Source organism: Podarcis erhardii (genome assembly GCF_964252035.2).
Source record: "Podarcis erhardii genome assembly, chromosome: 1".
Classification (NCBI taxonomy): domain Eukaryota; kingdom Metazoa; phylum Chordata; class Lepidosauria; order Squamata; family Lacertidae; genus Podarcis; species Podarcis erhardii.
The window spans coordinates 3,608,307-3,633,312 of NC_138497.1; the positions used below are offsets into that span (position 1 = coordinate 3,608,307).

Sequence of the window (25,006 nt, forward strand, 5' to 3'; positions counted from 1 at the left end):
TAATATAGTAAAGTTATATATCATTATTATGTTCTGTTTGTTGATTTTAAGTGTTTAATCAAACCTGCAAGTGAGTCCATTTCCTTACATTGCTTCTGTAGGTACATCATAAAAGGTTCCCAGTCTTTTAAAAAGTCTCTATTGTCCTTATCTTTAAGTCTTTCAGTAAACTTCGCCATTTCAGCATATTCCATCAATTTTCCTGCCATTGTTCTTTTGTTGGCATTTAAATGCTTTTCCACCTTTGAGCTAGTAAAATTCTAGCTGCTGTTGTAGCATACATAAATATTTTCTTCTTGTCTTTTGGCAAATCTTGACCTAAAATGCCTAATAAGAAAGCTTCTGGTCTTTCAACAAAGGTTCTCTTAAACATTCTTTTAATTTCATTATAAATCATATCCCAATAGTTTTTAATTATTTTACAGTTCCACCACATGTGATAGAACATTCCTTCCTTTTCTTTACATTTCCAACATTTATTGGAGCTTGTTCTATACATTTTGGCCATTTTGGCCAGTGTAATATACTCATTGCCATGATCCTAGTGGGGTGACTAGTGGGGTGCCACAGGGTTCTGTCTTGGGCCCAGTCTTATTCAACATCTTTATCAACGACTTGGATGATGGACTCAAGGGCATCCTGATCAAATTTGCAGATGACACCAAACTGGGTGGGGTGGCTAACACCCCAGAGGACAGGATCACACTTCAAAACGACCTTGACAGATTAGAGAACTGGGCCAAAACAAACGAGATGAATTTTAATAGGGAGAAATGTAAAGTATTGCACTTGGGCAAAAAAAATGAGAGGTACAAATACAAGATGGGTGACACCTGGCTTGAGAGCAGTACATGTGAAAAGGATCTAGGAGTCTTGGTTGACCACAAACTTGACATGAGCCAACAGTGTGACGCGGCAGCTAAAAAAGCCAATGCAATTCTGGGCTGCATCAATAGGAGTATTGCATCTAGATCAAGGGAAGTAATAGTGCCACTGTATTCTGCTCTGGTCAGACCTCACCTGGAGTACTGTGTCCAGTTCTGGGCACCACAGTTCAAGAAGGACACTGACAAACTGGAACGTGTCCAGAGGAGGGCAACCAAAATGGTCAAAGGCCTGGAAACGATGCCTTATGAGGAACGGCTAAGGGAGCTGGGCATGTTTAGCCTGGAGAAGAGGAGGTTAAGGGGTGATATGATAGCCATGTTCAAATATATAAAAGGATGTCACATAGAGGAGGGAGAAAGGTTGTTTTCTGCTGCTCCAGAGAAGCGGACACAGAGCAATGGTTCCAAACTACAAGAAAGAAGATTCCACCTAAACATTAGGAAGAACTTCCTGACAGTAAGAGCTGTTCGACAGTGGAATTTGCTGCCAAGGAATGTGGTGGAGTCTCCTTCTTTGGAGGTCTTTAAGCAGAGGCTTGACAACCATATGTCAGGAGTGCTCTGATGGTGTTTCCTGCTTGGCAGGGGGTTGGACTCGATGGCCCTTGTGGTCTCTTCCAACTCTATGATTCTATGATTCTATGATCCTATACTTTATTGAAGGGAAACTCCCCACTGGAGTAGAAATCATATATCGAACAGATGGAAAGCTCTTCAATCTGAGCAGGCTGAAAGCAAAGAGTAAGGTTACCTCTATGACGTAACTTCCGTCATAGAGCTTCAGTATGCTGATGACAACGTAGTGTGCGCACACTCAGAGGATGACCTCCAAACCATCCTAAATATCTTTGCTGAAGCTTAAGAAAAGCTTGGTTTATCACTCAACATCCAAAAAACCAAAGTACAAAATAACCCCTCTACAGCGCCACAAATCCAACTCAATGGTGTAACGTTGGAAAATGTCGATCACTTCTCCTACCTAGGCAGTTATCTTTCCACAAGGGCCAACATGGAGGTCTTTCCTTCTTTGGAGGTCTTTAAGCAGAGGCTTGACAACCATATGTCAGGAGTGCTCTGATGGTGTTTCCTGCTTGGCAGGGGGTTGGACTCGATGGCCCTTGTGGTCTCTTCCAACTCTATGATTCTATGGATGCCGAAATCCAGCATCGCCTGAGCTCTGCGAGTGCAGCTTTCTCCCAACTGAAGTGCAGAGCGTTTGAGGACCGGGACATTTGCAGGGAAACCAAAATGCTTGATTACAAAGCTATTGTACTACCAACCTTACTGTATGCTTGTGAAACATGGACCACTTATAAACACCATCTCCAATTCCTTGAAAGATTTCGGTGTCTCCGAAAAATTTTACACAACACTTGGGAAGACAGGTGAACTAATACCAGTGTACTGGAAGAAGCAAAGATCACCATTGTTGAAGCAATGATTCTCCAACATCAACTTTGTTGGACTGGTGATGTTGCGCAGATGCCTGATGATCGTCTTCCAAAGCAACTACTCTATTCCGAACTTAAAAATGGAAAGTGTAATACTAGTAGTCAACAAAAGAGGTTTAAAGACTGTCTCAAGGCAAATCTTAAAAAATGTAGTATAAACACTGACAACTGGGAAACACTGGCCTGTGAGTGCTCCAGTTGGAGAACAGCCTTTACAAAAGGTGTCATGGACTTTGAAGACACTCAAATTCAGGACGCAAGGGAGAAACATGCTAAGAGGAAGGCATGCTTGGCAAACCCTAACCATGATCAACTCCTGCCGGACACCAATGTTCCCACTGTAGAAGGATGTGTGGATCCAGAATTGGCCTCCACAGTCACTTACGGACTCATTGTTAAAATTGTGTTTATGGAAGAGAATCTTACTTGGCTACGAATGATCACCGAAGAAGAAGACCATTAGTATATCATTTTCATATAATCCTCTTTTAACAATATACAATATATACAGTACACTGATTTTCAGACTGATTTGGTGTTATATATAGCCGATGTTGCCCTTACAATAACAGATCCAGAATACTAGGTTCTCCTAGTGGTATTAAGCAATGGTAATACGTAACTCCTGCCTCTGCTCCCTTGAAAGGTGCTGGCAACAAACATTTACGGGGGGGAATTTATTTGCAGCCTCTTTCCCCATCCAGGGTATAACAGGTTTGCTTCTCTCCCTTTCAGCTTTCACTGGTGTCTAAATGTGGTTTAAGTGCAACAAGCAAGTTTTCCTGCTTCACAAGGCAGAGGTTCAGTAGGAAGGTTGGAAGGGGTTCTGCAGACAGGAAAGGGGTGTCAAGAAGTCAGGCTTTCATGTTCCTTACCTAAGTGGATGGCTAGGTCCAAAAAATATTGGGATGCATATGACTGTAATACCAAGAACTGCAGTGATTCACAGTCTATTTGGAATAGAAACAAAATGTAATGTACAGTGGTACCTTGGGTTAAGTACTTTATTTGTTCCAAAGGTCTATACTTAACCTGAAACTGTTCTTAACCTGAAGCACCACTTTAGCTAATGGGGACTCCTGCTGCTGCTGTGCCACCGGAGCACGATTTCTGTTCTCATCCTGAAGCAAAGTTCTTCACCTGAAGCACTATTTCTGGGTTAGCGTATGTAACTCAAGGTACCACTGTACACCGTAACTCAATGAAGACAACGCATTTGCGTTTATGCAACAGTTTTTGTGTAAGTTTATTGATCATTGTAATGCACAAGTTTTGCATGAATTCACATTCTAAAAATGTAGATCCAGATCATGGCTGTTTTTGCTTCTAATCATATACCCCCATTATCTTTTCTTTTATAAAAATAGTTTCCATTTAATTAGATAAAACTTATTTTTTCCTGATCTTTGCATATCTGGACTATCCAGTAAATGAAGATTGTGTGCATATGTAGATCTAACCAGAAAATGAAACACCAATTCGTTTGCCCATTTTCAATGAAGACTGAACCAAAAAAACCCTCCAAAGAAAAAGCACCACTTGCTGTGACCAAACCACTCCGTGCATCCAATATTTAGAGGACTATCTATTACTGTCCTCCCGCACACTTCTCAGCTACTCAATGGGGCTTAGAATGGTAGAATTGTAAGGTTGGAAGGGATCCCAAGGGGCATTTAGTCCAACCCCCCACTAGCACTTCCCTCTGGATCGTGCCAGCGGTGTACTTCCTATGTTCTGCAAGTTGGAAGGTGGGAATCACATTCAGTACTCTGATAAACAGGTATCCTTCCCTGGGGCTCAGGGCACATTGGCAATGGTACCACCCGCCTGTTATTGCAATTGCCACAACCCACAGTGTGGCCTGGCAAGGGCAGGGAGAAAGACAGAGTTGTGGGTTTACCGCGTTTTGGGCAGACAACCCCCTTTTTGTGTAGAGCAGGCTGTGTTCCTTCTGTGCCTTTTTCAGGTGATTTTGGGACGGAGGGAAATTAAAACAGCCACAGCGCCTGCACACCCAGTTAGTTCAAAAGCAAAATTATAAGAAGAAGGAGTCGTGGTGTCTGCTGCTCGAACTGCATTCCTGGATACACCACAGGGCCAAATTAATACAGCATCTAATGGACCTGACTGGTGTTCACTGGGTTTGACCTTACGTGGCACGACTTCTGAGGCTCATTGGAACATTGCAAAGCTTGAGGCTTCGGCAAGGCAATCCACTTGGCAGCCTCTCATTCTGATTGCTTCTCCCCAAAAGGCCACCTCCCTGTCATTTCCTTGACTGCCACCCTTCCAAGCACAGTGTCTGAACACAAAAGAGATCCAACGGGCCTCCAGGATTCCATCAGAGCTCAAATCTCCGCTCCACCTCGTTAGCGATCATTTTCGCAATGGCAAGGGAGGAGGTAGCCGCAGGTGAAGGGGCATTTCTGACGTGGAGGATTCGGCTGCCGATGTCTCCAGTGCCTCCGTCAAACACAAAGTCGTCGATCAAGTTTCCGTCGTTGTCCAAGGCCTGAGCTCTGACACCAGCTGGGCCTCTGCAAAAAGAAAGGAGAAGCTGGGCATTCAAACAGGGCAAAGTGGACCTTGAATTGTATCTCTGATTATCACAGCTAATGCAACAGGAGACTTGGGACCCGGCCTGCTTGTCTAGGAACAAAATGCTTAAATTGCTATTAGACCCTACAGATGCTCATATGCTGTTTTAAGTGGAAACTGCGTATCTCAGGCGCTTTTTAAAATTTATTAGAGTTTGAATTTGGATTTGATATCCCGCTTTATCACTACCCGAAGGAGTCTCAAAGCGGCTAACATTCTCCTTTCCCTTCCTCCCCCACAACTAACACTCTGTGAGGTGAGTGGGGCTGAGATATTTCAAAGAAGTGTGACTGGCCCAAGGTCACCCAGCAGCTGCATGTGGAGGAAGCAAACCCGGTTCACCAGATTACAAGTCCACCGCTCTTAACCACTACACCACACTGGCTCTCACTGGCTCTATATACTAGATTTATATACCATCCTTTATCCAGCATCACTGTCGGAGGTGGTATGCATCTGAATGCCAGCTGCTGGGAATCGCAGGTCAGGAGAGCCCTGCCGTTGCTTTCAGGCTTCCCAGAAGTGGGATCTGTTTGGCCACTGTGAGAACCAGGTGCAGGACTTGCAGCCGGGCTCTTCTCCTCTTCCGTGATATCTAAATCCCCAAAAGGATTACCTGAGTATATCATCGATGGTAACTTCTGGTATAAATTTCTGCAGCTGCTTCACCTGAGCACTAAGGAAACACGCTCTGTACATTTCTCCCATTCCATAAGAGAAGTTCCTCAACACCAGCTTCCATAGGCCACTGGGGAGAGAAAGCAACATTTATTGCAAGTAGCTTCCATTCATAGATAGATAGGTAGGTAGGTAGGTAGGTAGATAGATAGATATGTACATACACATGCATGCAAACCCCCACACACAAGTGTAAAGGAAAAATGTAAGCAGAGCAGTCAAAAATGAAAGAAATGCAAAAAAAGTCCCTCATGATGAAGTGTAAACTATTTGCAGTTACCATTCACAAAGCAGGGTGGATAAAAATCAATGATTTTTTTAAAAAAAAAATCAGATTTTTAAAAATTCAAATCAGATTTTTTTGATTTAAATCGGATTTTTAAAATAAAATGCTTTTGGAGGAAAAAGCTTTCTAAAGCTTTTTAAATTTTCTAATTAAGTTACGTTATAGTCCAAAGGCTATTCATCAGGAAATAATGATTTGTTTTAAGTTTTTCATGTGTGCTAAAACTCAGTCTAAGGGTTTTTTTTTAGTTAAAAAAATAGTTTAACCACATCAGTTAACATTAAAAAAACCTGTTCAACTTTGAAGGCGCTACCAAACTCTCATTTTTATAACAGCTATGGTAGTCCCTCACTAACACTGTATGTTACAGGTGTGCTTAATGCTTTTTTAAAAAGTGACAAGATTTTGGTCCTTAGCTCCGAGATGCAGCCAAAGTCAAGGGCTCGGGGGCTGGCTGACTTAAGAGGAAAGAGCAACAATACAGGGAAAAAAAAGTATTACAGAAACTGTACCCACCCCCTGGTGTTCCCTGCAGCATCAGAAATGCACATGCTCAACCCATAACACCCTGGAGAACAACCTATGCAAGAAGCAGGTGTCCATCGCCCATAGTAAGCAGCGCAATGCTTCCTGGGATTACTATAGCTCATACTACAGACTGCAGAAAGTGGAACAGGGCAGAGGTAATGAGATTCTCGCTCTTCACCTGCAGATGAATGGAAAGAGGACACTACCTGTAAGCCGCCGCGTCTACAAAGTCTTGGAAACTGAAGTCAAAGAATCTGTAGCCCTCTCGTTTGAAAGCAAGCACGGCGTTAGGCCCGAGCCAAACACTGCCATCCATCCTCGGGGTGAAATGAATACCCAGGAAGGGGAAACGGGGATCAGGCACCTAAAGCATGAGAAACACACTCGGGAGTCAAAATGCATTTGAAAGAACCACACTCCGCATCACACAAGAATGGCCCAAGGAGCATCTCTCTGAATGGCGCAAACCAAAGAAAACATTGAAAAGAAGGGAGCAGGCTTGTCTCTCTCTCTCACACCCTCTTTTTAAATGAAAGCTGGGGATCTGGCAATTATAGTTCATCAGGTGGAGCTCTCCTTCCCCCCATGTGTCTCAGTGCCAATCTTTGGGCTAGGCACATCACATGATAAATATGAGCAACAACACTTGTAGTCACACACTTCTTCTTTTCTGCCCTCCCAAGATTAGTGCATGTGTGGACCTAAATACATCTCCGAGGATTTTGTCTATCGAGATACAAACTCTTGCTGAGCTAAATGTACGGATATATAAAAATCAGCATCCTGGGGGTGTGTGGAGAGAGATGCTTTTAAGTCAGAATGGAGGAAAGGGAAATTGGCAGCAGTAACTTGGAATATTCTGGGAAATTGCTTAGAGCAGCCGACATTTCCCAAATATACCCTCTCTAAAGCAGACTGGTTCAAGATTAGGTAATTTCAATATCTATATAACTTTCCCATCGGCATTGTACGTGTCTTTGACCACCAAAGCCACAGGACTCATCTTCCAGGTGGTTGAGAAGGATTCTCAGAAGAGGACAATCCCAAGGTTCATTAGAGGAAAGCCAAAATAGTTCAAATAGGCTAAAGTTTGCACAGTGGATCTGCCCTGAAACTAGAAGGCCTCTCACACCATGTGTACAGCTTAGTAAATATTAAATATTGTATTAAATAAATATTAAATAAATAACACCAGTACTCAAAGCATCCAGAAGCACCAGGGGCTTTCTCAAGCTCTCGGTAAACTGACGTACCGGATAAATATTTCCTTTTACCAAATAGCACTTCTCTGGCTTCAGCACCAAGTAATCTCCCCGGAATGGAACAATGCGAGGCTCTGGGCTGCAGCCACTGATCTGAGAGATGCGGTCCGAATAAAGCCCTGCACAGGACACAAGATGCCGACAATGGATTTCTTCCCCCTGCGCAAAAGAAGATGTCAAGGCTCAGCAAAACTACAGCTCCATCTAACATCGTCACAAAACCAGCTGACCCGCTAGGCTGTCTGTTTATCCTTCCATTTCCACACCTTCTAGCCTGCTGCTCCCCATGCTTGAAGGTACCTGCTCTAGTGTGACAGGTGAAGAGGCCTGATCTTGACCAGGAGTGGTCTGACAGGCCAAAGAGCACCTGGCAGGCTCTTCAGGACCACGGAGAGCTCTTGGAGGAGGCTGGTGTGGCTTGCTGATAGCTAAGCCAGCAGGAATTAAAGGTGCAGAATCCCAGCCTGGAACCCCCCAGTTGGTCCTCAATGGGTGACCTGCCAGTGTCTTTTCTGTTTCTTCGCAGGGGAGCAAGGGGTCTTAGGCAGCTGCTGCGCAGGCAGAACTGCAGATTCAGGTTCCACATGAGAGGCGCTTGAGGTCCTTCAAGGGCAGAGTCATAGAATCACAGAATTGTAGAGTTGGAAGGGACACCAAGGGTCATCCAGTCCTGCGCCTGCTATGCAGGGATCTCAATTCCATGACCGATGACCATTCAACCTCCGCTTAAAACCCTCCAATGAAGGAGAGTCCACCATCTTCCGAGCGAGTCAGGCACCATCCTCTCTTAAGACTAGACCTTGAGCAGGGAAAGGGCTATGAAGCCCTCGAGGCTAGAGCTGCCTGACTCACATTAATATCCATCTCAAACTGTTTTTGTGGCGACGACAGCAATTGTGGTTAAAGTTTTTGTATGCCTGACATGTGACAAATGCCAAAACACAAAGAAAATATTCTGCACTTGAGAAGTAAAATATAATCTGAAAGCTTGGACTTACCTTTGGGTTTCTAACAATAATTGGATATTTCATCCCTGTAAATAATAAGATGAAAACTATAAATGGCACACATAAAACAAGTACATATACGGTAAGCAGCAGAACATCTGTTTTTTTAAAAATAATATTTATTAAAATTTTAAAAGTTATACATATAAAAAAACAACACAACAATAAACAAGAAATCACAATAAAAAGGAAAAAAGCAGAAGAAACAAAAAAAAAAAAAGAAAGAAAATTCAACAAGAAAATAGTCCATTAAAAAAAACAAAACAGCTTTCCATAACCCATCTTTCATATCCTTATTTCTTTGACCTTCTCACACCTCCCTTTTTTGTATTCTAGTTCGATTAACATTTCAGCAAATCCTTTCCATCTTTCCAATTTTTATCCTGTAATTTGTCTTAATATAATATAACTTTCCTTTCCCTCATCTCACCAATTAACAGTCTACTTTTCCATAAACCTTTATAACATTTCTGCTAAAACCACATAATTTCATTCCAACATCTTTCTAACATTCATTAATTTTACAATATTTCTGTAAATAATCTTTAAATTTCTTCCAGTCTTCCTCCACCGGCTCTTCTCCCTGGTCTCGGATTCTGCCGGTCATCTCTGCCAGTTCCATATAGTCCATCACCTTCATCTGCCATTCTTCCAGAGTGGGTAGATCTTGTGTCTTCCAATACTTTGCAATAAGTATTCTTGCTGCTGTTGTAGCATACATAAAAAGTTCTATCCTTCTTTAACACCAATTGGCCAACCATGCCCAGGAGAAAGGCCTCTGGTTTCTTCAGAAAGGTATATTTAAACACCTTTTTCATTTCATTATAAATCATCTCCCAGAAAGCCTTAATCGTTGGGCACGTCCACCAAAGGTGAAAGAATGTACCTTCAGTCTCTTTACATTTACAACATTTATTATCGGGCAAATGATAAATTTTTGCAAGCTTGACTAGTGTCATGTACCACATGTAGATCATTTTCATTATATTTTCTCTTAAGGCATTACATGCCATAAACTTCATACCAGTGGTCCATAACTGTTCCCAGTCAGCCATCATAATATTATGTCCAACATCTTGTGCCCATTTGATCATAACTGATTTCACCATTTCATCCTGAGTATTCCACTTCAACAGCATTCTTGACAAATTCTTAGTTTTGGGATCTAACAGTTCTGTTTCCAATTTTGATTTTTCCACCTGGAAGCCAATTTTTTTGTCCAAATTATATGCCTCCATTATCTGATAATAATGAAGCCAATCTCGCACTCTGTTTTTTAATTTTTCAAAACTCTGCAGTTTTAATCTGTCTCCCTCTTGTTCCAAAATTTCCCAATATTTCGGCCATTTGGCCTCCATATTGAGCTTTTTCTGAGCCTTCGCTTCCATTGGTGAGGTAAGCAGAACATCTGAACCACAAGGACAAAACAGAAGAACTTGTCAGGCAGACTCAAGGCCCTAAATACTTAGGGCAGCCCAGGCTAAAAACAAAGCTGTACCCAACAGAATGGAACAGGAGTTTTCACCAGCCTTCTAATTCCAGGGTCAGGACACTTGTCCCTCTAGCCCAGTATTATCTGCTGTGATGGGCAATAGATCTCAAGCAGAGAGGAGTGGGGCAAGAGAGACTTGGGATTGAACCTGAAACCTTCTGAATACAAGCGAGGTTTTCTGCTACTGAGCTAGAGTTTCTACCCTTAAAGAGAGACAAGCTGCTCTTTCAGAAGTGACCCATAAGCAAGAGGTCTTTAGCTCGCCTCTTTCACCCTCTCCCTGCCTCCGCACAGCCTCCACTGCTCTTCAGACTCAGAAGGTGACAAATAGGCACGATTTCTATGTACCCACAATACAAAATAGTCAGATCACATTTCGCACTGGACTCTGAACGGGCCAAAAAAAGAGAATGTGCCATCATCTCGTTTTAGCGAAAAGTTTCAGAGAATGGCTTCAGTTCCAAGGCACCAGTTGTGTTTTAAAATAATTTCAGAATACCTACTACAAACTAACGATTTCCTATTTAATTGCAAGGAAGGAAAGTTTACTGAATTGCCGCAGCTCGCTCTCTCTCAGTTACGGCTTCTTTGAATTTAGGCTATGGGCTACTTCTGGAATTATGCATCTCCCCGGATGGTCTCTAAAGCAATTCCTGCGTCCACCTGAAAACATTCCACGTCGCTCCCCTAGATCATCCCATGGACCGCAGGATCTCCTGAGAGGCTGTGAGCTCCAGGACTGCATATCACCACAAAACCTCACGGAGGAAGACTGCCAAAGTGGGAAGGAAGGACAAAGAAGTTGGAAGGAAAGCTCCTTACCGTCTTCACTTCCAGCAGGACTTTCTTTGGCCATTTCCATGCCCTTGACCTCAAAGTCCGTCAAAACAGTCCCTCCGGCTGCCTGGAAATCCTCAGCGTAGGCAAAGGCCACCTGCCTGTAGTTCACAATGCCTGTGTATGGCGAGTCCAGGGCCATCAAACCCTGAAAAGGCATTCAAAGGGATTTAGGGCCACAGAGAGTTTTAAAGCAGGAGGAAGACAGAAAGGCCCCGTATCATGCCTGCTGAGAAGCTGCCAGTCCAGACAGGCTCTTAAGCAGCACTCTTGAGCAGTAAACGCAAAGGACCTCCAATTCCCAGTCAGCTGCTGGGGGTTGCAAGCAGGAGAGAGTTTGTGGGTTCCCCACAGACATCTGCTCGGCCGCTGCGGGAGGCCCCCTTTGGCTTGGTCCAGCAGGGCTTATATACTGTATTTTTCACTCTATAGGACACACCAGACGATATGACGCACCTAGTTTGGGGGGATGGAAACAAGAAAAAAAAATTCTGAACCCCAGAAGCCAGAACAGCAAGAGGGATCTGGCTTCTGGGACAGCCTCTTGCTGTTCTGGCTTCTGGGATAGCTGCTGGGATAGCTTTGCGCAAAGCCTCCGCAGGGCACAGGGAGCCTTCATCCCCGCTGCCCTGCAGAGGCTTCACAGGGCCATCCAAAAGCCAGAATAGCGAGACGGAGCACTGCGCAGTGGTCCGTCTCGCTGTTCTGGCTTCTGGGATAGCCTGTGAAGCCTCCGCAGGGCAGCGGGGTGCCTTCACCCCACTGCCCTGCGGAGGCTATGCGCAGCCATCCCCAAGCTAGAACAGCTCTCCTGGCTTTCAGCAAAAGGAACCCAAAGCCTTTGGAGCGCAGCGCGAGGTCCCGCTGCGCTCCAAAGGCTTCAGGCGGCTATCCCTGAAGCCTGGAGAGCAAGAGGGGTCTGTGCACACCAACCCCTCTTGCTCTCCAGCCTTCAGCGAAAGCAAAAGGCTAGAGGACTGCTGCCAGTGCAGACAGAGCTGATCTAAACAGCGGGTGGGCCACCTTTTCTGGCTGAAGGGCCTGATCTTCATCTCCTGCACCCGGGGCAGGCAAAAGTTGGCAGGTGTTTGGGCCGCCCATCTGCCAATCCTCTGGTGTCGCAGTGACATCACTTGACTTTGAAGAACCTAATTGTTGGGACCTCAAAGCAAACTACAGGGCTTTCAAAGAGCCCTCTATACATTTGTAAACCTCCTCGCGGGATGATGTTACCAAGAGCTTTCTCCGCTTCTCCTTCAAACCACAGAGGTGCTCTTTGAAGTAGCTCGCTCCTGAGTGCTGCTTCAAAGAGCACTTTTGCATAGCATTTTAACCCTCACTAAATGAATGGGCAGAGATTAAATCCTGCTGCCTGGGAACAGAATCATGCAGCCAATGCAGAATTAAATCCTGTCCTCACGCCCATCGGCTGAGGTCACTACTATGGGTGAAGCTTGGGGGATAATAGCCTGATAGGCTATTAGTCTGCTGGACAGAGGCTTCCACCTCTTATCTAGATGGATCAATGATGTGACTCATCAGAAGACAGGTTCTTATGCTCCTTTAATGGAGGGTTACAAACTTACAGTGGTGCCCCGCAAGACGAACGCCTCGCAAGACGAAAAACCCGCTAGACGAAAGGGTTTTCCGTTTTTCGAGGCGCTTCGCAAAACGAATTTCCCTATGGGCTTCCTTCGTAAGACGAAAACCCATAGGGAAATCTCCGGGACAGCGGGGAAGCGCAGCGCGTCTTCCCCACTGTCCTCGGACCTCCTCCGAAGGCTGGCGGTGGGGCGGAGAGACCTTCTCCCCGCGCCAGCCTTCGGATGGCTGTCCTGAAGACTTGCGGTGGGAGGAGGGTTTTCCTTCCCACCGCCAACATTCAGAATGCTGTTCTGAATGTTGGCGGTGGGGAGGAAAAACCCTCCTCCCACCGCAAGCCCCGGGAAGAGAGGAGAAGCGCTGCGCGCCTTCCCCTCTGTTCCCGTACCTGTCCGAAGGCTGGCGGCGGGAGGAGGTCTCTCCGCCCCACCGCCAGCCTTCGGAAGGCTGCTCCGAAGGCTGGCGGTGGGGCAGAGAGACCTCCTCCCGCTGCTAGCCTTCGGAAGGCTGTCCTGAAGACTTGCGGTGGGAGGAGGGTTTTCCTTCCCACCGCCAACATTCGGAAGGCTGTTCTGAATGTTGGCGGTGGGGAGGAAAAACCCTCCTCCCACCGCAAGCCCCGGGAACAGAAGAGAAGCGCTGCGCGCCTTCCCCTCTGTTCCCGTACCTGTCCTGAAGGCTTGCAGTGGGGAGAAAAGCCCTTCTTCACACCGCCAGCCTGGCAAGCGGTCTCCATAGGAACGCATTAATTGATTTTCAATGCATTCCTATGGGAAACCGTGCTTCGCAAGACGAAAAACTCGCAAGAAGAAAAAACTTGCGGAACGAATTAATTTCGTCTTGCGAGGCACCACTGTAATTCGTTCCGGAGGTCCGTTCTTAACCTGAAACCGTTCTTAACCTGAGATGCGCTTTCGCTAATAGGGTCTCCTGCTGCTGCTGCACCACCTGCACGCGATTTCCATTCTCATCCTGGGGCAAAGTTTGCAACCCGAGGTACTACTTCCGGGTTAGCAGAGTTTGTAAACCGAAGCGTTTGTAACCCGAGGTACCACTGTAATTCAGATGGGGAGGTGAACAGCTGCCCTGGGCTTCCCTAGATCCCAACCCCCTCCAAAAGGTTTCTAGAACAAAAAAGATGCATCACAGCTGTCCATGGAGGCACAGGTCAAATCCGTGTCCAGGGTGGCTGTTTACCAGCTCCATCTGGTACGTAGGCTGAGACCCTATCTGCCGGCGGACTGTCTCGCCAGAGTGGTACATGCCCTGGTTATCCCCCGCTTGGACTACTGCAATGCGCTCTACGTGGGGCTACCTTTGAAGGTGAACCAGAAACTACAGCTAATCCAGAATGCGGCAGCTAGACTGGTGACTGGGAGCGACCGCCAAGACCGCATAACACTGGTCCTGAAAGACCTACATTGGCTCCCAGTACGTTTCTGAGCGCAATTCAAAGTGTTGGTGCTGACCTTGAAAGCCCTAAACGGCCTTGGTCCAGTATATCTGAAGGAGCGTCTCCACCCCCATCGTTCTACCCAGACACTGAGATCCAGCTCCGAGGGCCTTCTTGGTGGTGGCGCCCTCCCTGTGGATCGCCCTCCCACCAGATGTCAAAGAGAACAACAACTACCAGACTTTTAGAAGACATCTGAAGGCAGCCCTGTTTAGGGAAGCTTTTAATGTTTGATGTATTACAGTATTTTAATATTTTTTTGGAAGCCGCCCAGAGTGGCTGGGGAAGCCCAGCCAGATGGGCGGGGTATAAATTATTATTATTATCATCATCATCATCATCATCAATAATAATAAATTATTATTATTGTCATCATCATCATCATCACATCGAATGAGGCTGCATACCCGGCAGTAGGGCTCCTTCACTTGTATTTCCTTGGAAGAGATGAGTTTCAGTCCGCGGACCTTGTTCTGCAGGCCCCTCTCATACAGCGCCTTGAGTCTCGGAACTTCTTCCTGTTCAGCTGCAACGATCAGCTGCAGAAGAAATAAAGGAATTTACAATGCGGAACGTGAGCCAGCCACAGAGTAAAAATGCAACGACAGAGTAAAGGTAACGACAACCGTGCTGTGTGGGATGGAGCAGGAGGAGCGTCATGTTGTCATATTAATTAAATACAAGTTTAATGGAATGGAAATTAATCCTCTTTTCAAAAACTTGGCATAGGTCAGGCTTGTCCAACTTCCAAGAGACAGTGACCTACCCACTGAAAGTTGTTGATAAGTTTAGATAAGTCAAAGTTGTTATGCTTTTTTGGGGGAAAGGGGGTGCGAGGGGTCCCACGATCTGCCACAGGCATCCCATGATGTACCAATCTACCAGTTGGTGTGTTTTTCCCGATATATCCAAAAGGTCAAGGACATTAGTAAAAATAAAACATTATAAATGCATTATAACACTGTGACACTAGATGGCGCTGTAGAGCCAAAATTGGAACTCTATGAAATTTTGCATTGTGAGCATTATAGTGTTTTTTTCAGAGCATTTTCAGAGTGTTTTTTTTTTTTATAGCTATATCTCATCCTGGGTCCAGTTCATGATTAGGGCTTCACTGAGCAAGACCCCTAATTAAGACCAGGAAACTCAGTTAATTCATTGCCGATGTACCACTAATAATAATTATGATTCTTATTTATTTAAAACCTGCCCTCCCCCACCAGAGCCAGGCTCAGGACGGCTAACACCAGTAAAATTACAATAAAAACATAATAGGGGAGGAAAGAAAAAAACCAATTTAAAATACAGGTTAAAATACAATTTAAAATGCAGCCTCATTTTAATAGGAGCCCATAGATCAAAACCATAAGGGGAGGGAAACATAAGGGTCAGACTGAGTCCAAACCAAAGGCCAGGCGGAACAGCTCTGTCTGCATGGCCTTAAGAGACTGTTCTTATGGCAGTCAGAAAATTCAAATGTATAAAGCAAAAGTGTAAGGACTCTACAAGGATATTAAGAGTTGCTGGAACAGAAAAGCAAAAAGTGCTGCACCTACCATACCTTGCCACATTGTTTATACGGGATTCCCTTTCGGTCACAGTACTCATAGCAGAGGGCAGCCCCCTCCACACACAGCTTCGCTTTTAGAGATCCCGGTTTGTAGTAGATCCCACTGTGAATAACACCGCTGTTGTGTCCACTCTGATGGAAGGCTAGTCGGAGAGATGTGTTACAAATAAGGAGAGATGTTGAAATACATGCTGCATGGACCATTATTCTTTTTAACTGTCAGGTGAAATACATATTTAAACTGCCAGGTGATTTTTCAGACTTCAAGCCATGAGAGGTAACTATAAATGTGGTGTAAACTGACCAGACATGTATAAAGAAAAGTTTGCAATGATGGATTAGCTCGTCCCCCATCCACTGCCACCACCCCTCCAAATTGCCCCCCCTTTGCAATTAGGCTTGGAAAGAAGAAGAAGAAGAAGAAGAAGAGTTTGGATTTGATATCCCGCCTTTCACTCCCCTTCAGGAGTCTCAAAGCGGCTCACAATCTCCTTTCCCTTCCTCCCCCACAACAAACACCCTGTGGGGTGAGTGGGGCTGAGAGACTTCAGAGAAGTGTGACTGGCCCAAGGTCACCCAGCAGCTGCAGGTGGAGGAGCGGAGACGCGAACCCGGTTCCCCAGATTACGAGACTACCACTCTTAACCACTACACCACACCAGCTCTTACTGGTGACAATAAAGTCTTCTTCCAAGCCTTATTTTGGTGGAAGAAGGGGCAGGGCAGAGAGCACCCCTTTGCAGGTGCATGTCCAGCCATGCAGTAGGCCTATTAAGATAAATGGGAAGATGTACAAAATTGGCCCATTACAAGAAATGTTCCCAATGGATTGTGCCTAACTGAACGATGCCTTTTAGTGAGCCATTTAAACAACCACCACCAAATCTGGAAGATGGGGCAGGCAGAGGTTAAAAATGCATGAGGGAAACTAATACGGAAGGCGATGAGCTCTTTTATCAGATTCAGATATCATACCCAACTCCTTCTCCTTTTCCAGCACTCCAAAAGTGAGGGATGGATGTCGCAGGCTGAGCTCCCTGGCCGATGCCAGCCCCACAATCCCAGCGCCGACAACAGCCACATCAAAAGTGCTATTAAAAACAGGTTTGAGAAGAATGAAAATCACACGCTCCACACTAGCAAAGAACTTATTTCGGTCAAAAGCTATCAGACAATTTCCAAGAGGGTCTGTTTTGTTTTGCTTTTTTTGCATTTACGTAAAATATTTTTTTTACGTAAGGGACGCGGGTGGCACTGTGGGTTAAACCACAGAGCCTAGTTCAAAGTTCAAAGTTCAAAGTTTGATTTATTATGGCCATTGGCCCATATCGAAAACAATACATCAAAATTTATCCATAAACAATACAATTTAAACAGTATAAAATCCAAGTTAAAACACCCATATAAAACCAATTTTACTTCAATTAAGTAAACACTATACACAATAAGCTCCCTCAATGTAAACCACAATTCAAATCCCTCAGATTTTGGGAGATATGCGTCTTAGTTCTGGCACTTATTGATGGTTCTTAAGTTTAGCTAAGCTGTCAGAGTCATACAGTGATCCATTTCTCCTCTTTTGAAATAAGACATTAATCAGGTATCTAGCGACTGCAAGGGATCTACTTGTGTCTTCGTCGTTTAATAAGTATATTATTTGGGCTTCCTGAGGTCTGTCAGCAATTTTCGATAAATATGGGGCCAGAAACTTAGACCGTGAAGCCGAATGTAATGGACAACAGAAGATTATATGATATAACGATTCTATAGATCCACTTTTACAGTCACAGAGGAGTGAGATCTGTCCGTTGGAGAGTCTGTTACCCAACACATTTGATGGGAAAACATTGAATCTAGCCTTTATAAAGGCGTACCTGTGCATCACCACAGATAAGGTAGTTAGATAAGATGGAAGTTTCGTTGGAGGTGTTAAGCCAAGGTTTATCGGCGAACAGGTGCCACTACCTGTCGCAATATTAAATTGTAAATCCATCTCCTCTAATTTGTGAGTTATAATTCTCTTGGCAGAAATTAAATCCAATTTTAGTAGTTCAGATGGAGATAGTCCTAAGGACACAAGTTTCCCATGTATTATTTTTGCCCAAGGGCTAGGGAAGTCATCTCTCCAGAGACACTGTATCAAGTGGAGATTTGGAAGTTTATGCCATAATGCCAACCAGTAACAGAGGATGCATTTCCATAATGTGGTTTCTAGAGATGTAACATTTAGTTCGAGTCGTATAGCAGTATTGCCTACACACCTGGGTAATTTTAGCAACCTTCTTAGAAGCTGGTTTTGGATTACCTCCAATTGGGTTAGATTAACAAAGGACCCCCATATTGGAATTGCATATGCTATTGTTGCAATCACCTTTGCCTTGAAGACTTTTAACACTGATGGAATATGGAAAGCCCCATCTGAAAATAAAAAACGCAGTAGCGCAAAGGAAAGGGCTTTAGCTCTATTTAATACATATGCAAGATGGACCTTCCAGCCCATGTTGTGTTGGAGAAGGACTCCCAAGTACTGAAATTTAAAGACTTGGTCAATGGCTTTTCCGTCTACTCTCCAATTATAGGTTTTTCGACTCTTAGTGAAAATTAGTACTTTGGACTTGGCATGATTAATTGTAAGAAAATTTGATTTGCAGTAAACTTCGAAAATTTTTAATGCCCTCCTAAGGCCAACTCTTGAAAAAGATAGGATCACTGCGTCGTCTGCGTAGAGTAGAAGGGGGCAACGATATTGGGCAAGACGGGGGGCGTGGATCGTTTCTTGAGAATCTATCAGAGGCGCCCTCATATCACTTATAAATAGATTAAAAAGGGTTGGCGCAAGGATACATCCCTGACGAACACCTCTATTGATGGTTACTGAATTTGAGAGGTCGCCGGCTGGAGTGATTCTCACCCTAGCGGTCGATCCGGCACAGAGCCTAGGACTTGCCGATCAGAAGGTCGGCGGTTCGAATCCCTGCGACGTGGTGAGCTCCCGTTGCTTGGTTGCTCCTGCCAACCTAGCAGTTCGAAAGCATGTCAAAGTGCAAGTAGATAAATAGGTACCACTCTGGCAGGAAGGTAAATGGTGTTTCCGTGCGCTGCTCTGGTTCGCCAGAAGCGGCTTAGTCATGCTGGCTACATGACCCGGAAGCTGTACGCCAGCTCCCTTGGCCAATAAAGTGAGATGAGCGCCGCAACCCCAGAGTCGGCCACGACTGGACCTAATGGTCAGGGGTCCCTTTACCTTTAAAAGATTTTTTAAGTAAAAAAATTAAAGTTACAACGAATGTGGGCTGAGCTGTTCACTCTCCCGTTACGTCACAGCCCATGCCAAAATCCCCACCCTTTAAAAAAAGATGGGAGAGTGACATTATACACATTTAAACCATTAAAGATTGTACTGCTCTTCTGTTCCCCTAAAAAGTCATTGACTGTCTTTGGGCTGAGAAGACAGAAGAGCAGCAGGGAAAAGGCAGAATGGCGATGACTAGACAGCATCGTGTGGATGCCCCAGAACAAATGAGGGAACCAAGCATTGCAATTCCACACAAAACACAAGTGTGGAAGTTCCTGTCCGACTCTTTAAACTACATATTTCATTTATCGGTTATATGTACATCCTGTATCTCATTTTATCATCACAGCCTTCTCTACGATGGCTATGTTTACCTCCACAACCAGGTGAGGAGCACACTTCCACTGGGGTCTCATTTTTGGTTTCCCCAGAAGCATCCGGTTAGCCACCATAAGAGCAGGAGGCTGGGTTAGATCCAGCAGGCACTTCTTATGTTCTTAGTTGAAACAAGTGCTCTATCACTAAGCTGCGTCTCCAAGTTTTAATGGGGGAAAACTAACAATTCAATTCCCTACCTGTAGTGACTACAGTACAGTGGTACCTCGGTCTAAGACAGTGTTTCCCAACCTTTTTTGGGCAAAGGCACACTTGTTTCATGAAAAAAATCTCGAGGCACACCACCATTAGAAAATGTTTAAAAAATTAACTCTGTGCCTATATTGACTATATATAAAGTACAGTGGTGCCCCGCAAGACGAATGCCTCGCTAAACGAAAAACCCGCAAGACGAAAGGGTTTTCCGATTTTTTAGCGGCTTCGCAAGACGAATTTCCCTATGGGCTTGCTTCGCAAGACGAAAGCCCATAGGGAAATCTCCGGGACAGCGGGGAACCCTCCTCCCACCGCAAGCCCCGGGAACAGAGGAGAAGCTGCGCACCTTCCCCTCTGTTCTGGGACCTGTCCTGAAGGCTTGCGGTGGGAGGTCCGGGAACAGAAGAGAAGGCGCACAGCTTCTCCTCTCTTCCCGGGGCTTGCGGTGGGAGGAGGGTTTTTCCTCCCCACCGCCAACATTCAGAACAGCATTCTGAATGTTGGCGGTGGGGAGGAAAGCCCTCCTCCCGCTGCAAGCCTTCAGGACAGGTCCGGGGCAGCAGGCTGCTATCCGCAGCTTGGAGAGCCCTGCGGGGAAGTCCTGCAGGGCTCTCCAAGCTGTGAATGTCTGCCCCGCGCGAGGGGCGCTCTGCTTAAGAGCGCCCCTCGTGCAGGGCAGCAGGCTGCTATCTGCAGCTCGGAGAGCCCTGCGGGGAAGTCCTGCAGGGCTCCCCAAGCTGCAGATGTCTGCCCCGCGCGAGGGGCGCTCTGCTTAAGAGCACCCCTCGTGCGGGGCAGCAGGCTGCTATCCGCAGCTTGGAGAGCCCTGCGGGGAAGTCCTGCAGGGCTCCCCAAGCTGCAGATGTCTGCCCCGCGCGAGGGGCGCTCTGCTTAAGAGCGCCCCTCGTGCGGGGCAGCAGGCTGCTATCTGCAGCTTGGAAAGCCCTGCGGGGAAGTCCTGCAGGGCTCCCCAAGCTGCAGATGTCTGCCCTGCGCGAGGGGCGCTCTGCTTAAGAGCACCCCTCGTGCGGGGCAGCAGGCTGCTATCCGCAGCTTGGAAAGCCCTGCGGGGAAGTCCTGCAGGGCTCCCCAAGCTGCAGATGTCTGCCCCACGCGAGGGGCGCTCTGCTTAAGAGCACCCCTCGTGGGGGGCAGCAGGCTGCTATCCGCAGCTTGGAGAGCCCTGCGGGGAAGTCCTGCAGGGCTCCCCAAGCTGCAGATGTCTGCCCCGCGCGAGGGGCGCTCTGCTTAAGAGCGCCCCTCGTGCGGGGCAGCAGGCTGCTATCCGCAGCTTGGAAAGCCCTGCGGGGAAGTCCTGCAGGGCTCCCCAAGCTGCAGATGTCTGCCCCGCCCGAGGGGCGCTCTGCTTAAGAGCACCCCTCGTGCGGGGCAGCAGGCTGCTATCCGCAGCTTGGAAAGCCCTGCGGGGAAGTCCTGCAGGGCTCCCCAAGCTGCAGATGTCTGCCCCGCCCAAGGGGCGCTCTGCTTAAGAGCACCCCTCGTGGGGGGCAGCAGGCTGCTATCCGCAGCTTGGAAAGCCCTGCGGGGAAGTCCTGCAGGGCTCCCCAAGCTGCAGATGTCTGCCCCGCGCGAGGGGCGCTCTGCTTAAGAGCACCCCTCGTGCGGGGCAGCAGGCTGCTATCCGCAGCTTGGAGAGCCCTGCGGGGAAGTCCTGCAGGGCTCCCCAAGCTGCAGATGTCTGCCCCGCGCGAGGGGCGCTCTGCTTAAGAGCGCCCCTCGTGCGGGGCAGCAGGCTGCTATCCGCAGCTTGGAGAGCCCTGCGGGGAAGTCCTGCAGGGCTCCCTAAGCTGCAGATGTCTGCCCCGCGCGGAGCTCCCGCCGGGCGCGCAAGGCTTGGGGCGGCAGCCTGTTGCCCGAAGCACAGGGAGCCCTCCGGAGGGCTCCCCGTGCTTCAGGCGAGTGTCTGCAAGGCTTGCGCGCCCGGCAGGAGCTCCCGCCGGGCGTGCAAGGCTTGGGGCGGCAGCCTGTTGCCCGAAGCACAGGGAGCCCTCCGGAGGGCTCCCCGTGCTTCGGGCGAGTGTCTGCAAGCCTTGCGCGCCTGGCAGGAGCTCCCGCCAGGCGCGCAAGGCTTGAGGCGGCAGCCTGTTGCCCGAAGCACAGGGAGCCCTCCGGAGGGCTCCCCGTGCTTCGGGCGAGTGTCTGCAAGGCTTGCGCGCCCGGCAGGAGCTCCCGCCGGGCGCGCAAGGCTTGGGGCGGCAGCCTGTTGCCCGAAGCACGCGGAGCCCTCCGAAGGGCGCCCCGTGCTCCGCGCTGCCAGCTGCCGCCCCAAGCCTTGCGCTCTCGCCCGCCTCCCTCCCACGGCACACCAGGCAACGTCTCGCGGCACACTAGTGTGCCGCGGAAGACCGGTTGGGAAACACTGGTCTAAGAACAGTCCCAGAGCTCAGAAACGGCTTGCGCTAATGGAATTCTCTGTTGCAAAATGCACTCAGAACAAGGGGAGCTTCGAACACAGTTCCTGTCCTACTTGACCTTCTGCATGGGTGGGGTATAATAATAATAATAATAATAATAATAATAATAATAATAATAATGGCAGCAGGTGCTCTCCCACTGAGCTATGTCCCTCCCCTACCATAGAAAGCAAGCTTCACCGGCCAGACTTCAGCCTGCCAGGCTGCTCTTAAGTTCCCCAGGAGAATGAGGATCCCTCCAAAGGGGTTTTCATGTTCTCTTGTTTCTGTTTGTTGGTGAGTCACTCTGGGTTGCCTTAGCAGGGCCAGAGGAAGTGACTATGAAATGCAGTAAGTGATGGTGGTGGTGCTCAGGGCCAGGTTAGGTTTGATGAGGCCCTCAGCTACTGAAGGTAATGGGGCCCTTTATATGTCCAGCTGTACAGCAACAAATTGTCACTTTTTTGTGTTGAAGATATGCTATATGGTAATTTATGGACCTAATAGGTATCTAAAGCCATTTGCACATAACAAAATATGCATTTTATCTAAATTCAGGTAGGCAGCCGTGTTAGTCTGACGCAGTCGAAATAAATAAATAAAATAAAATAAATGCCCAGTAGAACCTTAGAGACCAACTCAGTTTGTTCTGGGTATAAGCTTTCGTATAAGCTTTCATGCACACGCACACTTCTTCAGATACCTGAAGATATCTGAAGAGCTTATACCCAGAACTTATACCCAGAACAAACTTAGGTGGTCTCTAAGGTGCTACTGGACAATTTTTTAATTATTTTATCCAAGTACAGTCATACCTCGGGATAAATGTGCTTCATTTTAAGTATTTTCAGGTTGCGCTCTGCAGTGCCCCGGAAGTAACGGAGCACGTTACTTCTGGGTTTCGCTGTGCGCATGCGCAGACAGTCAAAATGACGTCACGCGCATGCGTGGAACTGGCGAATTGCGACCCATGCACGCGCAGACACGGGTTGCGTTGCTTCAGGATGCGAACGGGACTCTGGAACGGATCCCGTTTGCATCCTGAGGTACAATTGATATAAAGGTAAAGGGTAAAGGGACCCCTGACCATTAGGTCCAGTCGTGGCCGACTCTGGGGTTGCGGCACTCATCTCGCTTTATTGGCCAAGGGAGCCGGGTACAGCTTCCGGGTCATGTGGCCAGCAGGACTAAGCCGCTTCTGGCGAACCAGAGCAGCGCATGGAAACGCCGTTTACCTTCCCGCCGGAGCGGTACCTATTTATCTACTTGCACTTTGATGTGCTTTCGAACTGCTAGGTTGGCAGGAGCAGGGACTGAGCAACAGGAGCTCACCCTGTCATGGGGATTCGAACCACCGACCTTCTGATCGGCAAGTCCTAGGCTCTGTGGTTTAACCCACTGCGCCACCCACGTCCCTGTAACTGCTATAGAAATGAGCAAACCAGTGATATTTGAGGGAGCAGGCTAGCAGGTGGGGCCCATGACTTACATCGTAGGAGCCTACACAACACAAAACACTGTTGCTGGATGTAGGTTTTATTTTGTTTTTTATCTTATATTTTGGAAATGTACAGCCAGGTTTTTTTTCCGGTGGGGAAAAGAGTGGGGCCCTAAACTACAGCTTGTTTAGCTTATATGTAAATCCAGCACTGGTCCTTATGCCCTCCCAGCCAAGCCCTCTTCCAATATTGACAATGTAGGTTTTATTTGCTTTTTATCTTATATTTTGGAAATGGACATCCAGTTTTTTGTTTCCTTTAATTGGGAGGGGGGGGGCTAAGAGAGCGGGGCCCTAAGCCAGGCTCCAGCTGTTTTGGGACTACAACTCCCATGATCCCTCTCTAACAGGACCAGCGCGCGGGATGATGGGAATTGTAGTCCCCACACACCTGGCGGGCCTCGGCCTGCCCTCAGCCAGAGCCTGCGTCAATTCCCGCGAAGCTGCGCCGGTTCTCCCGCCCGCCCGCCCCGCCCCGCCCCGCTCACCTCCCGGGGGTCCCTCCGAGGTGCCTGGCGGGGAGAAGGCGGGCCGGCGCCGGGGGGAGCCGCAGCCAGCGCGCCCGCCCGCCCCGCCACACGCAGGCCCGGCCGCACCCCGGGGCCATGCTTCTCCGGAGCCGCCTCCCGCCCGCCCGCCCAGGCGCCGCCCCCGCCCCGAGGAGGAGCCCGGCCGGGAAGGAAGAAGGGGGCTCCGGGTGGAGGCCAGAAGGCAAGTGGGGCTTGTTCTGGAGGCAAATCGTTGCTGTTTATGCAAGTTGTTGTTGTTGTTGTTGCTGCTGCTGCCATATGCCCTCTTTTCCCCGGACACCACCACCATCTCATTATTATTATTGTTGTTGTTGTTGTTATTATTATTATTACTGCTGTTTTGTCTTACCCAAGGCAGCCCAAAGCGACTTGCATCTTGCAAAGCGACCTGCGTTCAGAAACGTCGTTCATGCAAATTGTTGTTGTTGTTGCTTATGCAAGTTGTTGTTGCTGCTGCTGCTGCCATATGCCCTCTTTTCCCAGGACACGCCCACCACCACCATCTCATCATCATCATCATCATCATCATTACTATTGCTATTTTGTCTTGCCAAAAGGCAGCCCAAAGCAACTTGCATCTTGTAAAGCGACCTGGGTTCAGAAACGTCGTTTATGCAAATTGTTGTTGTTTATGCAAGTTCTTGTTGTTGCTGCTGCTGCCATATGCCCTCTTTTCCCAGGACACGTCCACCACCATCGTCATATTATTATTGCTATTGCTATTTTGTCTTGCCCAAGGCAGCCCAAAGCGACTTGCATCTTGCAAAGTGACCTGCGTTCAGAAACATCGTTTGCATTTCAGTGCCGGGTTTATGTATAAGCTAAACAACAAGCTGTAGCTTAGGGCCCTACTCTGGGGGGGGGGGAGAGAAAAATCACGATTAAAATACTTCTTCTAAACTGTATTTCAGTTCAACAGTTACTTTGATAAAATACATATTTTGTTACATGCAAATAGCTTTAGATTCCGATTAGGTCCATAAGTTACTGCATATATAGCATATATATACTGGACACTGAGGTCCAG

The 25,006-nt window shown here is 47.4% G+C and overlaps 1 protein-coding gene across 2 annotated transcripts; it reads right to left on the minus strand.

Moving 5' to 3' along the window:
• Positions 1-3,553: 3,553 nt before the first annotated feature.
• Positions 3,554-24,085, minus strand: L2HGDH (L-2-hydroxyglutarate dehydrogenase). Of its 2 annotated transcripts, XM_081863502.1 has the most exons (10): positions 23,938-24,085; positions 16,627-16,742; positions 15,643-15,794; positions 14,489-14,620; positions 11,012-11,174; positions 8,689-8,723; positions 7,682-7,849; positions 6,635-6,792; positions 5,553-5,684; positions 3,554-4,875 (listed from the first exon to the last, which is right to left on the minus strand). In XM_081863502.1, the coding sequence occupies exons 1-10, from the start codon at positions 24,054-24,056 to the stop codon at positions 4,680-4,682; spliced, it is 1,371 nt and encodes a 456-aa protein (XP_081719628.1). In that variant the 5' UTR covers positions 24,057-24,085; the 3' UTR covers positions 3,554-4,679. The 2 variants fall into 2 exon arrangements, with proteins under 2 accessions (XP_081719628.1, XP_081719629.1); XM_081863503.1 differs by lacking the exons at positions 16,627-16,742; positions 23,938-24,085 and having other exon boundaries at positions 15,638-15,786.
• Between the last annotated feature and the right edge of the window lie 921 nt (positions 24,086-25,006).